Source organism: Ahaetulla prasina, chromosome 6 (genome assembly GCF_028640845.1).
Source record: "Ahaetulla prasina isolate Xishuangbanna chromosome 6, ASM2864084v1, whole genome shotgun sequence".
Lineage (NCBI taxonomy): Eukaryota > Metazoa > Chordata > Lepidosauria > Squamata > Colubridae > Ahaetulla > Ahaetulla prasina.
The window spans coordinates 92,818,191-92,833,039 of NC_080544.1; the positions used below are offsets into that span (position 1 = coordinate 92,818,191).

At 38.7% G+C, this 14,849-nt stretch overlaps 1 protein-coding gene across 10 annotated transcripts in view; it reads right to left on the reverse strand.

Annotated features, from left to right (window-relative positions):
- The window catches only part of MECOM (MDS1 and EVI1 complex locus), a 628,368-nt gene that overhangs the window by 41,515 nt on the left and 572,004 nt on the right, over window positions 1–14,849 (reverse strand). For 7 of the 10 annotated variants that reach the window (XM_058188237.1, XM_058188236.1, XM_058188244.1 and 4 more), the window contains 2 exons: window positions 14,620–14,767; window positions 11,472–11,628 (listed from right to left, as the gene is read on the reverse strand). In XM_058188237.1, the coding sequence (XP_058044220.1) occupies window positions 11,472–11,628; window positions 14,620–14,767 (305 nt within the window). The remainder of the gene's footprint in view (window positions 1–11,471; window positions 11,629–14,619; window positions 14,768–14,849) is intronic. The other 3 variants (XM_058188238.1, XM_058188235.1, XM_058188245.1) reach the window with 1 other exon arrangement.

A 14,849-nucleotide genomic window follows, 5' to 3' on the forward strand; every position in this document is an offset into this window, starting at 1 on the left:
GTTGCAATGTTATGCTTACTTACATAGAGCCTCGGTGGTGCACTGGTTAGAGTGCAGTAACGCAGGCCACTTCTGCTGCCTGCAATTTGGCAGTTCAAATCCCACAAAGCTCAAGGTTGATTCAGCCTTCCATCCTTCCGAAGTGAGTAAAGTGAGGACCCGAATTGTTGGGGGCAATATGCTGACTCTGTAAACCACTTAGAGAGGGCTGTAAAGTGGTATATAAGTCTAAGTACTATTGCTTCTATTACTGAACAAGCAGTACTCAGCACACTGAGTAAGCCTCACTCTACTCAATGACCGGCGCTTCTTAGGATTGTACTGTCAACATCTCAGCATCAGAAGCAGTGAGAATTATTTTCCTTTGATATTAAAAACTCAACAACTTCCAGCAAAGAAGAACTGGGCAGAGTAAATTTTTTAAGCAAACTGCCTACTTTAGAGGCTCTTGCCCTTCTCACATCAAAGCCATATAACAATGCACATTGTGCATTCCAAGACGCTCCTAACAATTATTTTTGTGGTTTCAGTCAGACTGACATAATTTACAATGGCTCTATTTTAAGCCTCTAAAGGAAACTGAATTGAATGTATCTCATCCTGAACTCTTGGTTCCCATGAACCATAATCACGTCCTCTCACTTCCACTCACCACCGATGCAGATACTAACCTTCCTGCTCTTATAATGCTTACCCTTGAGAACCTGCCTGCTTGTTGTCTGTCTTAAATGTTTATCCGTAGAGCTATCTGTTCCCATCATAACAAGAAAGATATCTATTGTTTGAGAAACTCCTGATTCCACCTGCCTGGCTCAGATGGGCTGCCTTGGCAATCCACATCAGACAACATCCACGGCAACAATTGCACATTGGCTGCAGGCCAACAAAAATGTATAATTCAGGAAAAATGCTATTCCGATTTGTCAGCCAGTGTTCCTGTATTATGTCTTTCATTCATGAGGAATGCTGTAATTAAAGAGTGCTTTCTTAAATCTTATTTGCATGAAGATTGTGAAACGGGGAGAGATGTTTCTTTTACTCTGGGGGGGAAAAAAAACCCATTGTGGCAAAAATTCTGGGATTTATCTTAAATTATATTTGTTGGATCAGTGAGTTTACATTGATTGCTTTGGAAACCTAGTGCCCAGTATACTTTACACAAATGGCCTTCCATTAGGAATAGTAACCTGAACTGTCAATTCAAGATTGCAATTGCTTTTTATGGCACTAATTCAGGCATATAAATAAACACATTTGTCTAAAGGCACTTACACTACTGAAATTAGGTAGATCTCAGTCAGGGTTATTTGTGCACAGGATTCCCACTATATTCTGATTTCCTTATTACCTTTCTAATTTAAAGAGCCATTGCTAATTTGCATAGAAAAAATCATTAACAGCTTGTAAATATGTAATTGCCTTTATACCCAACGATGGGGGATAAGCCTAAAACTAACTATAGCAATGTAACTTGTTCCAGTAAATAGTCCTAACAACTTCCACAGGAAGAGAAAATCAATTAGTAACACAAGTATTGCTACATTTATGGCCTTAAAGTCTGTTGCCCAATTAGCCGCTCACTGATGTGAGAGGAGAAGAATGGGGCCTCTTAGAGCTTCCATGAGTAATCTCCAATTGTTTCATATAAAGGAAGCCTCTGACAAATAATTTTGTTTTTCTAGTAGTGAAAGAAAAAGGATGGGAGAATTAGTCTGCAACACTACTTTGGTTGTTTGTCATTCGTGTTTTGTTGCCTTGCATTTGAACTACTGCAATGTGCTCTGCATGGGGCTGCCCTTGAAGACTATTCGGAAGTTGTAGATGAAATCCAGAATCCAGCAACACAGGCAGTTATGGGCATGCCTTGGTAGGCTCATATAACAGCTCTGCACTGGTTAGCAGTACTGCTTACTATCTCCTAAAAGCCCTTCATGGCATAGGGTCTTGTTTGTCTTTATAGTCATATAAAATCTGATACTGTTGGTCTATTAGTTAAATAATGCCATCTGAAGGTACCCAGAAAATGTGGGGGTTTTGGTCATAATAATTGATTTCTGGAATGAATTCCCCACCCCCAAAGGTTCATATGATATGACCCCGACTTGGATATTATTTAGATGAGTCATGAAGACCCAGCTCTTTTCTCAAGCCTTTGACTGTAGTGGATATCAAGTTACTTCTGGGTTGTCTGACTTGTGAGTTGATGATTGTTTTCTCCAGCTGTATTTTGCATTATGAATTGTTTCATTTTAAATTTTACACATTGTATACCATTAAGAGTCATAATGGAATTGAGCAACTTATAAATAAAATAATAACATGCCTGCTGCCCAAGAGCTCCTCATGGCTCACAAATATATGTTGTGTATCTGAGAAAGTCAGACTTTTTTTTGTATGTTAAATAACGGCTAGGTTGGAATGGGTGGGATATCAAAAAAGAGTAGGATGAAGAAACAGCTATACGAGCTCATTCATACCCTACCTGAGTGTTCCCCTAAAATTCTCCACAATGCTTGTACAGATTAGAAAATTCTGGAAGTAGAAATCCACACATCCGGAAAGTTGGTTGCTTCTTTGTTTACTTTATATTTTAGCCACTTCTTCTCTAACAATTGTCCTAACCCATACTTTACTGCATTTACTGCCTATCATGAAATGAGAGAGCCTGATAGATAATTTATTTATATCAATGAAAGCAAAGAGGGTAAGAAAGATGTAAAGCTCAGAACAAAGCCCAAAAAATGGTTTTAGGAAAAAGAGCTTGGGCACCACAGATTGTCAACTTCTATAAAAGCATTAAAAATTTCTTAAATGACTCAGACCCAGAGGTGGCAAGTTCTGACCAGTTTACCAGTTCAGAGAACTGGAAAATACCACCTTTGACTGTTCCCCTCTCCCCACATTTATTCTCTGCCTCCCGAGTCCCAGCTGATCAGGAGGAAATGGAGATTTTGCAGTAACCTTCCCCTGGAGTGGGGAGGGAATGGAAATTTTACAGTATCTTTCCCCTGCCATGCCCACCAAGCCAGGCCCACCAAACCATGCCACACCCACCAAGCCATGCCCACAGAACTGATAGTAAAAAAAATTTGAATCCCACCACTGCTCAGACCATATGTCTTAGAAGTTAACAAAGAATGGTAATTCTTCTTTCTTTATCCTACTCTAGTAACCAGGCTCTTAAAAGAAAAATATATATAAGATAATATAAAACTAAACTCCCGCAAATCAAAGAAAGCTTTAAAGCGGCCATGTTTCAATTGGGAGCTATAAAGGATGGAAATGTCTCAAAGATTTGGAAAAAAATAAGGATAGAATGATAGATGTAATCAATTATCTCCTTTTTCAGGTTACTATATACCTTCTAGTACATAAAGACCTACTGCACTTCTATTTTTGCTTTTATAATTTTATTTTTTAACATGAATCATTCTGAGTTGTTATAATCCATTAATATCAATGGGATGTTCTGATTTACTGTCTATTCTGACGAAATCTGGATTTATTTAGTTTATAAAGCATTACTTTATAACTAAAGCCATGAACTAATTCCTATATTCAATCTATAATTTTATATTCTCCCTGAATAAACTTCTCTATTCTCTCTGTGTGGTTCTACTTTTAATTTCCAAGTCAGTTTATTTATTCTTAGTTTTTAAAAAATTATCTCAATTCCACAATTCTTTTACCATTATCTTTTCCCTACCATCTACTCAGTATGATTTAAACTGTTTTAGGAGTAAGAACTCAGCGCAAGGTGATATTTGCATATTTTCTGTTTATTAAACAAATGAACACTAAGTGTTGTTTTTAAGGTGTTCCAGTGAATTCCACCATGTGGTTTCTATTTGAGTGAGCTGCAGAGTTTTTGAACATAGGCGGTGTGTAATTGTATTGGTGAACTGGTGCTGGGGAGCTTTGCTCCCAAGTCAGGCTAGCATACAGTAATGAGAGACAGTTGCCATAAACAGACAGAATAGCAAGGCATACTGTGTGGCCTTTTTGTTAGGAATTAGATATCTCTATTTGAGGTGACCCTGTACCCCAGCCACAAATGCTCAGAAAATCCTGTCCTGACATGCAATCTTTAAATTCTTTTGTTCTGTAATTACATGGCAATTATTCATAATTGTACTGAGCAGTTTCTTTTCCCTTGTCCATCTTCCCTGCATTTGAAAAATCACAGCCACTCTTTTCGTTACATCAGTAGTGGCAAAGGACACATTATTGAAGGTTAAAAAAAGAAAGGGGGGGGGAGAAAGGAAGAAGTCTTTTCCAAGTGACTTAATTTGAAAAGCTTGTCTTTTCTTTTCTTTTTTAAAAAAACGCAATTGGAACTGCAGGGTATAAGTGGTCCCTATGTAGTAGAAGCTATTGTTCACCTAATTCTTTTATTTTTACAAATATTAAAAAGACAACCCTGTGATCTCGGGCAAAGGAACACAAATCTTTAAGCAGCAGTCATAACTGGCTCCAGTTAATTACGTTTTTGCTAGCTTAAATAAACCCGGCAGAAATAAATAAAAAAGGAACCATTTCAGGAGCAGACCAAAAACCTCAGAGGGATTCTTTTAAGCCATTAAAAATCATGTTGATATATTATTGAGACTTAAGGCTCACACAGATTTGTTCAACTGCTCCCTTGATGAATATATGGCGTATGTTCTCGTATACCAAAGAAGTGAATTCATGAGCTTCAGGAAGCTGAATGTTGGCTCTCAAGAGTTTGAACCTCAAGCCCCCATGGGTTGATCTGAAATTGCAAGTTGGTCTCTCTCTCATTTAAAAACCGGCTTCCTGTTTGACCCTACACCTTCATGCAGACTGCTTTTGCATTTTCTGGCCCATCCGCACAGTGTAGCCAGCCTCAAATTTTGTTAACTGAGCCTGGCTGGGAGGTTGAAAGATCTGGACATTAAGTAAAAACCACAGCATGCTGTTCGATCTGATGATGGAACAAAAGGAGCCAAGGCAGGGATTAGTAAGGATTCACATGATTGAAAAACCAACTTAAACTTCCCCATGGTGAGATACATAAAACTCTAGAAATAAGGTTGAGTCACTTTCTTCCACATTGGATAGATCTCTTGATATGCTACTGCAAAACATTTTGTAATTTTCTTTTTGTTACTAAAAAAACAACCCCCAATCAAACTTGTAAGCCAGTCAAACTTTTGTTACTGCTTCTTTTCAAGTTTGAATATTTTACTCCACTGACATTCCAACAACATGTAATATTTGTACAGCTCTACTGGCTGGGGAATTCTGGGAATTGAAGTCCAGACATATTAAAGTCACCAGTGTTTGGGAAAAAAAACACTGGCCTAAAAAACCTAGCCTGCTAAGTCAGCAGTATCAAACTTGAATTCTTTGAGAGCCGCATCAGGGTTCTGTTTGACTTTGGAGGGCGGGGAGCTGGCCACAGTGGGCATGGCCAGCTCAACATCACTCATGTCTGGGGTGCCTGTGGTGGCCAAGAGCTCCTCCAGCAAAAATGGGAGCTCGGGAGGGCCATGTGCGGCCCAAGTTCCTATGCCTCACTTCCAGAGACTGGATATGGTAAAACTTTGGTTTCCCACACTTTACTTGGCTCTTCCTTTTTTGAGAACCATATTTCTAGTATTCAATATTGATGCTATCAACTTCCATATCTCACTTTCTTTAAATACTTTATCTCTTTAGTTCTGGTTTGCCAATAGCAGGAGGTTCTTCAACATTCAAAGCCTTCTATTTGTTTATTTTATGTTTAGATCTCTACCCTTCACAAGGCTACAACAATACAAAAACCACAACTGTCCAAAACAATAAAGACAAAATTCCAGGTACAAAAGAGCATTGTTAACGTTAAATATTAACACCATCAAGTGTGAGAATATCACTCCCATAATACCAAAGACTTACTAAACACCCAGACTTAACTTCTAAAAATATATCCTTTTGTTGCAATCTCTTTTCATCTCTGTCCTTTTCTTTAAACCAAGATGGACAGTCTTCTGACCCCTGAAAGCTCTGCAGATCATAAAATTCTGAACACAAAAGTTCAGAACTAAGATCCAAGCTTGAAAATCACCATGTCTCATTTAAAAATCCTTCAAAATCCAACCTAAACCCAGACCCACCTAATTGTTGGATCTGATCCAACCTATTTTCTGACCTTCCCCCATAACAAAAAAAATGTTAAGTGTGGTTGTTTTACTTTTCTGATTCCTTTTTCTTTACACAATGATGCACAACTTACATTATTTAAAGCTTCCCTGAATGCAGAGGTTTTTCTCAACTGTAAAATATTTTGCTCAGGAAGAATACTGCCATCAAAATTTAGAAGTGACATGATGTTTAGAATGATCAATTTTCATCAGAATGAGTATGTTGGTAGTATTTCAGATAGTCCTCAACATATGACCTAAGTCGGGACCAGAATTTCCTTTTTAAGTTAGGATGTTTGTAAAGTGAGTCATCATGTAACTGAACCCAATGTTAACAACAATTTTTACCATGCTTGTTAAGTAAATCAAGCTTTCCTAATTGACGGTTTTTGTGGGAATCTGGCTGGGAAGGTTTCAAATTGTAATTGATGGATGCTGTAATTGTTTAAAAAGGAGCCAGTTGCCAAGTACCCAAATTGTGGTCACATGACTGCAGGTATGATTCAACATTCATAAGTGTGAAGATAGATCATAAATCACTTTTTCTGATGCCACTGTAATTTTGAATTCTTGTTAAATGATGGTCGTAAGTTGAAGACTATAAGTATGCACTATAAACTGAAAATATTCCATTTTCTCATCCTCTGTGCTTCCTCCTTGTCAGAAATGATAGAAGGAATCTAAACCATCTTACGGGCTTTTCCCAAACTGTGTCACTTCTAGATGCTTTGGGTTCCAGCTTCAGGAATATCTACCTGGGCTGGAAGCTGCTAGAATTGTAGCTAGAATTTTCACCCAACTGTAGAAGATGACCAGGCTGAGCCTGAGAGAGGAGTCAAATGCATCTCAGTCTCAAGTCCCTTCATGCCCACAAGAGATTTACCATAAGTGCAGCCAACCTTGAATATTGTTGACTCTTAACTAGCACCAATTTACTTTGACCATTATTATTATTTTTTTGTTTACATTTATACCCCGCCCTCTCCGAAGACTCAGGGCGGCTTACAATGTAAAGGCAATAGTCTCATTCTATTTGTATATTTTTTACAAAGTCAACTTATTGCCCCCCCAAAAATCTGGGTCCTCATTTTACCTACCTTATAAAGGGTGGAAGGCTGAGTCAACCTTGGGCCGGGCTCGAACCTGCAGTAATTGCAGGCTTTGTGTAATTTGTGTTCTAATAACAGGCTTCTCTATTGCCTGAGCTATCCCGGCCCTTAGGGGTTCAGATTCTTCTAGAGAGCATTAGAATACAATAAAAGTATATTCATTTGAACTGCCTGGACTCCTGATTTCTTGCACCTGACCCAACACATTTGAAGGGTTTCAGTTTCATCAAAGGTGAAAAGATACTTAATTTGTAATGAAGACCCACTGATGGATTTAGTGACATTGACACTAAAAGTCATATGGTCCACTATATCATTGTGACGTTGCACATATGGCAACAACCATCTTCTCCCTTCAGTCACTCAGTTGTTTCAAATTAGAGCATAATTTGCTTTACTGTCTTATCAATCAATGTTATATATGTCTCCATTGTGGCCAGTAAAGCCATCTTATTATATGACAAAGAAGTCATTTCTATGTTCTCACTGAAAGCTTTTTGGAGGCCAGACCTGGCAGGCTTACTCCATTGGTTTCTCCTTCTTCAGCCTATTCATCTCTTGGTTTAGCCAGCCTCAACATCAAGCTCTGCAAAGTGTAGCACCATAAAGAAAGGCTGGGGAGCCTGTGGCTGAGAGACCATTCCCAGCCTACCTCACTTCGGCCATGCGGGCTAGAACGGTTGAGAACTGTAATTTGTCTCAGCAGCTGCCTACTTTTCATTTATGCATTTTCATTTAATAAAATATGCCGAGTTTTTTTTAAAATTGACTTATGCAGCAAATTAAAATGGAAGCTCTTAAACGGTAAGGATTTTATATCACCCTTATGTGAACAGCTTGTGAAAAGCTCTCATTTGATGAAGATTCACTTTTTCTTTAGGAAAAGACTGCCACGGACTCTTTGAGCTTATTGTGAAATTAGTAATAGCCTGGAGCAAGTCCAGAGTTTTCAGTTGTTTGCTAAAGAGAAACTCACTTGGTGGAATCTTCTAACACTTTATTAGTCACATCCACCAGTAGCTCTCTTCTTCTTCCTGGAGCTACATTAAGAACAATAAATAAACTTACAAAAGGTTCAAAGCACAATTAGACTTAGATCCAGGGAAGGGTGCCAGAGCACACAATATAAAATGAGGTTATAAAAGTATTTCCATAATTGCCCAAGGAATTTCAGATACTAAGAAACTTCTGAACATGAAGCCAACGGAGAAGTGCAACTGAGTTCTCTCTTCCATAAATGAGGACCGCTAAAAATACCCTGTGGTAAATTCTCACCCCCACTCCTCATCTATAGCACAAAATGTAGCCATCACTGGCAGCTTCTGTATTTTCCAGATGTCAACTGGGAATTTTGCAAGTGTGTGACTAGCACAACTGGATAGCCGCAAGTTGGAAAAAAGCAGAGATACTTAATCCACTGGGGGGTGGGTTGTGCTCTCTGGGGTAGTAGTTTTCTTGCAGATGTTTTGATGCACTGATTATGTTGTCTAGTTTGGTAATGAGATGTCTTCAAGAAAAACACAGCTCAGAGTAGATTATAAAGAGCTTACAGTTCAACCATTTGTGCTACAAATATTCTCTTCTATCGGTACACTTATTCTAAGCTGCACTGAACAGAGGCACGAAATGAGGAGTATGCGTGGACTCAATGACAAGGAGAGAGAATCTGCCATGAGAGTATTAAGGTCTCAGGTTTACTCATTTGAAGTTCCTTCTTATGGATTCCTTCTCTTCTTTCCTTGATACTATGCCTTACCCTTCACTACTAATGCTGCTACTATCCCCACAAAAGTTACTCAGCACAATCTCATTTCATAGCTTTTGAGCGTCTTGAATTTCAAAAGACTGAGGTAGATTGTAAAAACAAAGAAACAGACTGCAAGCATCCCATTAATTGGGAGAGTCCATTGGAACATTGTACCCTCTGATGTGTAATCCACACCCAGCCTTTTGACCTTCCATAAGGGCCTGAAGACCTGACTCTGCCAGCTGGGACCCCAACAGAAGTGCACTGTTCTGGAGGTGGTGACTGAATTAGGAAAGTTCCCCCCATCTCTCCCCATGTATTTTGTGCTTCCCCTACTGCCCATCATTTAATAGTATTGATTACTGTTGTTATTTTTTGCCTTATTATTTTAATTGTGTAATAGTTTAAATGCTTGTAGGCAGCTGGGAGTTGTTTCTGGACAAGATAGGGTAGCACATAAATTTAATGAATGAATAAATAAACTACAGTACTGTATCTCTTTGAGAGTGATAAATTCTTCTGATAGCCAAGTGCAAACGAAGCCAAGAGCCAATTCACCTAATTCTTCTACCACAAAGAAACTGATTAATTTTTTTTTCTTCAACGGATATTGTCAACACATACCACTCAACAGCTTTGTTATAAATTCAATTTATAAAAAAAAATACAAATGCATGTGTTTGTGTTCAATTCTGTGATAAAAAAATGTACAGAGAAATAAAAAACAACACTGTGCAGGAAGGCAGAAAATTAAAATGACATAGGACTCATGCGCTGATTCTATATAGATAACAAAATTGCAGTTAAGTAGCTCCAGATTCTCCACAAGTAACATGTTTACCCATCACAGTGTGCTATTTGTGATTTTAATCATGGTGTATTTGAAAAAGCTGGACAGAGTTTTAGAGAGGAATAAAGTAATCATGAATCACTGGACCGATTTCTGATTTGTTTTCCTCTCTTTTTAGTTGCTCTCATTTTGTAACTAAGTAGATTACTTAGGACTTGAGTGGGATAGAAAAACAAATTAGGAATAAGCAAACTTCATTGCGTTGATCAGGTCATAAGGGTGTCAATCAAATAAACAAACCACGCATCTTCACCTGTAGAGCATGATAGTCTACAGTTACAGTCCAGCTACAAATGATAGATTTCAAACTAATTTAATGCATTAAAATAAATTATGGCTTATTAACTATTTGCACACTAACAAATATACCCATTTATCACCTAGCATTATGTACAAACCTGGACAAAACCAAGTTATTTTTCAAACCACCACTATCTAGCTGTATGTCCATTCAGCCACACAAATACTTAATTGGGTTGAGGCGAGAATGGTGTGTGAAGGGAATGTCAAAAAGGAGTTAGCTAACCTAGAACCCAGGGAACTAAATTTAACTCAAAACAAAACCAGTTTGCATAGGATTAACTTAGTTGGATCCCAATCAAATAAGCCGTTTTGCAAATACAGTTCTCCAAGAAAGAAACTGATGGAAACAATAGCTCAAATCAAAAAGACTTTTCATTTACAGAATTCACTGCCAAAACCGGATAGCACAGAACATATATCCCAAATTTTGATTGGCTAAATGCAATCTACTGCTACCCAGATAGCCAAAAGACCTAGGAATGCCTATAGACTTGCCAATGCTTTCCTAATGAATGGCTTCATTAGGCCAGAGGCAGAGGTGGGTTTCAGCAGGTTCTGACCAGTTCTGGAGAACCGGTAGCAGAAATTTTGAGTAGTTCAGAATAAAAATTCTGACTGGCCCCGCCCCCATCTATTCTCTACCTCCCAAGTCCCAGCTGATCGGGAGGAAATGGGGATTTTTGCAGTATCCTTCCCCTGCCACACCCACCAAGCCAAGCCATGCCACGCCCACCAAGCCACACCCACAGAAGCGGTGGTAAAAAAATTTGAAACCCACCACTGGCCAGAGGTTAATCTTCAGAGAGAAGTGATTAGCTATTTTAGTTATTTATTTTGGCTATTTATGAGCCAGGATGGCACAGTGGTTCGAGTGCAATACTGCAGGCTACTTCTGCTGACTCCCGGCTGACTGCAATTTGGCAGTTCAAATCTCACCAAGCTCAAGGTTGACTCAGCCTTCCATCCTTCCGAGATGGGTAAAGCGAGGGCCCAGGTTGTTGGGGGGGAAATATGCTGATTCTGTAAACCACTTAGAGAGAGCTGTAAAGCACTGTAAAGTGGTATATAAGTCTAAGTGCTATTGCTATATGGATCAGACAAGACTTCACGACTAACAACAACAACAAACCCAACTCCACCCCAAAACTGTTCCTCAAATGATTTCTTCTGACCCAGTTAGTGGGACTGTGCACTGTCTGGACTGCTGGGAAACAGAACTGACCAGGTTAGTGCTGCTGGGTTTTAATATGTTGTAGGAATGGAGCCCATATTTTGCTCAAGGACAGAAGAACAGTAGAGGCTGAGCAAAGACTTACATATAAAAGGCTTGACACTGCTGTGGATATGTTTGTGCTGTTTGAGGCCTGAAGAAGTGGCAAATGTTTTACCGCACTCTGGACAAGCATGCGCACGAGCCCCAACATGCTGTGAACGAATGTGCCTCTGGAGGTTGCTGGGGTCTGTGAAAACCTGCTAGGAAATGAGTACTGATTAAATTTGAATGAGATTTGAATGCAAACAGTTGCAAAAAAAAAATCACATTTGATCTAAGACCCTTCTGGAACCAAGAGACATTTAATGAGGGAGAAAGGGAAAGGTTTGTTTTGTGAATTCAGTTAAATCAGCAAGTCAGAAGATGGGAAAGGTGACCTTGAGGGCATGTCTATGGTTATTCATTTAAAGTCACGTCAAGACCATTTAAAAGTCATGGCTTCCATCCAAGAAAATCCTGGAAACTAATTCTGTAATAGAACTAAGGCCTTCTTGCAGCAAATTGTTAATCTTCACAAATCTACTGTATAGCTCTCTGGGTCCTTAACAGGACATGAAAATAATTAAATTACCATATTTTTCCGAGTATAAAACTCTGTTTTTGGGGAGGAAAAAAAGAAAAAAAGCTGATTGGCAGATCAATGGGCATCCCGGAATACCCCCAATCAGCTGTTCCCAGAGGTGAATTTTAGCAACAGGTTTGTTGGTTGTGAACTCTGTGCTTTTTTTTTTTTTTTTTGCTTTTTTTCTGCCTCTGAAACTTCTGAAACTTAGTTTCAGAAAAAACTTTTTTTTCTGCCTCTGAAAGCCTCCGAAACAGAGCTTCAGAAAAAAAGCCTCTGAAGCTCTGTTTCTGAGGCTTTTTTCCTGAAGCTCTGTTTGGAGGCTTTTTTTCTGTAGCTTCATTTCTGATGCTTTTTTTAGTCTCTGAACCTCCATGTGAGAGGCTGGGCGCAGCTACATTCGAAGTATAAGGCGCACCCAGATTTTCACCCTCTTTTTTGGGGGAAAAAGTACAACTTATACTCTGAAAAATACGGTAATACTCATGTGGTCTCACCCACCTCCACGGATCGACTTTTCTTCCTCTGTTTTGTTAAGTAGCAAAACTGGAATACACATAGTCTTCAACTTACAACCACAACTGAGCCCAAAATTTATGTTGCTAAGTGAGAAATTTGTTAAGTGACCTTTTTATGACCTTTCGTGTCTCAGCTGTGGATTGCAGTTGTTAAATTAGTAACACGGTTGTTGAGTGAATCTGGTTTCCCCATTGTCAGAAGGTTGCAAAAGGTGTTCAGAGGAACCCAAGACCCCTCATAAATGTGAGTTAGTTGCCAAGCAACTAACAGTCACACAAGGATCTGTTTAACTGCAGACACAACTTATAACTATAATTCCAGATTCAATTATGGTTATAGACTTTACAATCTTTACTGAGGTGATTGTTGGCTAGTGTGACAATTGTAAAGTGAATACTGTGGATGTTAAGCAAACACCATGATAGTTAACTCATTGTCAGCAATGGCCATTTTTGCAGGAATTAATATACCACTCTCCAGGGGAAAAAAGCACTGTAAATCATGGTTAATTTGACTGTGGGATGCTGTAAACATCTATTAATATAGGCCAAGTGCTAAGTGCCTATGGTGGGGGGAGCAGCCATTTGAACTTCGAATTTGGGAATAAATATCTTTTTCAGGTCCATTGTAACTTTGAACAGTCATTAAGTGGCTGGTTGTAAGTCAAGGACTATCTTACATATATGGTATCCTTTTAGCAAACTGAATTAAAGACTATTGAACTGGATAAGCTTCAGATGAATACTGTCCCATTTACAAAAAATGAATAACACATCAAATAAAACTTTTACCTACAAAATTTGCATCATCAAGGAGAAACCTCAATCACAGACCTTTTAAGGGCATTTTACCTTTTATTATGTAGCCATGGATCATTTATACATAAGGAAGCGTTTCAACTCTACACTCTTAAACAAAAAAGTGGGATAGATTTTGCATCTCTTTTATCTCATATGCTAACCAGAACAAGAAGTATATTTTAATATCCATTTTTATTAAATTCTGAGATTCTTTATTGTTTTAAACCTGCGAAATATTTAATATCTGTACATCAGAAAAGTGCATGTGTTTTATTTTAAAACACACATGAATTTTCCTGCATAATAAATAAAAGAAGAAATGGAACAAAGCTACAGTGAACATAAAATCAGTGAATAATTTTGAACTATCTTAACTTGAAGCCATCATATTGCCAAGAAAATTGCGGATTGGTCTATGAGTTGAGCTCAAAAGGACACTTTATGGATTAAGATAGAGGATTTTTTTTTAAAAAAAAGGTAATCAAGTATTTTGACACATCAGTGAGGTTGTTGACCATCCATTTCAGAGCTAAAGACTATGCTGTCCCATGGGTGCTTTACTTCAAAAGGCAACTGGACTTTGCTTTTCCTTGAAGACGTTTCGATTCTCATCCAAGTTTCTTCAGTTCTGACTGAATGGTGGAGGATGGAAGGATTTATGTTCCTTACAGTCATCTGGTCGTTAGCATTCCTTCTGAGAGTTGTTGAGGCCACCTGGAGGTTTCTCTGTGCCCTCAGGGTCACCTGAATAGGGTGTGGAATCTTCTTGGAACTGCTGAAAGGCCTGTGAGCAGGAGATAGGTGGAGATAGGTGGTGCCATATCCCTCCTCCTCTGTTGAGAGAGGGCTGTTCAGGTTTAATGTAGATGGCCTCTTTCAAACCAGTGGTCCTCTCTGTCCAGAATGTGGACTTTGGTGTCTTCAAAAGAATGGTCTATGATCCACTTGACCAAAAGAGGGGAAGTCAGCAGTTCCAAGAAGGTTTCATACCCATTTGCTTTATTCAGGTGACCCAGAAGGCACAAATAAACCTCAAAGTGGCCTCAACAACTCTCGGAAAGTGTACTAATGTCCAGATGACTGCAATGAATATAAATCCTTACATCCTCCACCATTCAGTCAAAACTGAAGAAGTTCTTAGATGAGAACAAAACGTCTTCAAAGAAAAACAGTCTAGTTGCTTTTGGGGAAAAAAAGCACTTTTGGGACAAACATGACCTGGATGACTGAGAATCTCCATAAAGATTATGCTATTATTCTAAATACCGCAAAACAGAATACCTCCCACGTATCCTTCAAATTCACTGTACCTTGGCGCAGTTTTCACATTCGTAGTGCTTCCCGCTATCATGGGACATCTGGTGACGTATCAAGTTTGATTTCCAGTTAAAGGCCTTGGGACATTGGTCACACTTATATTCCCGCTCTTCTGTGTGGGACAGCATGTGCTTTTCCAAGCTGTAGAGGTATAACCAAAAGCCTCTATAAGATTGAATCAAAATAGGGATATTTTTCTCTATTACACCCAAGAAATTAGATA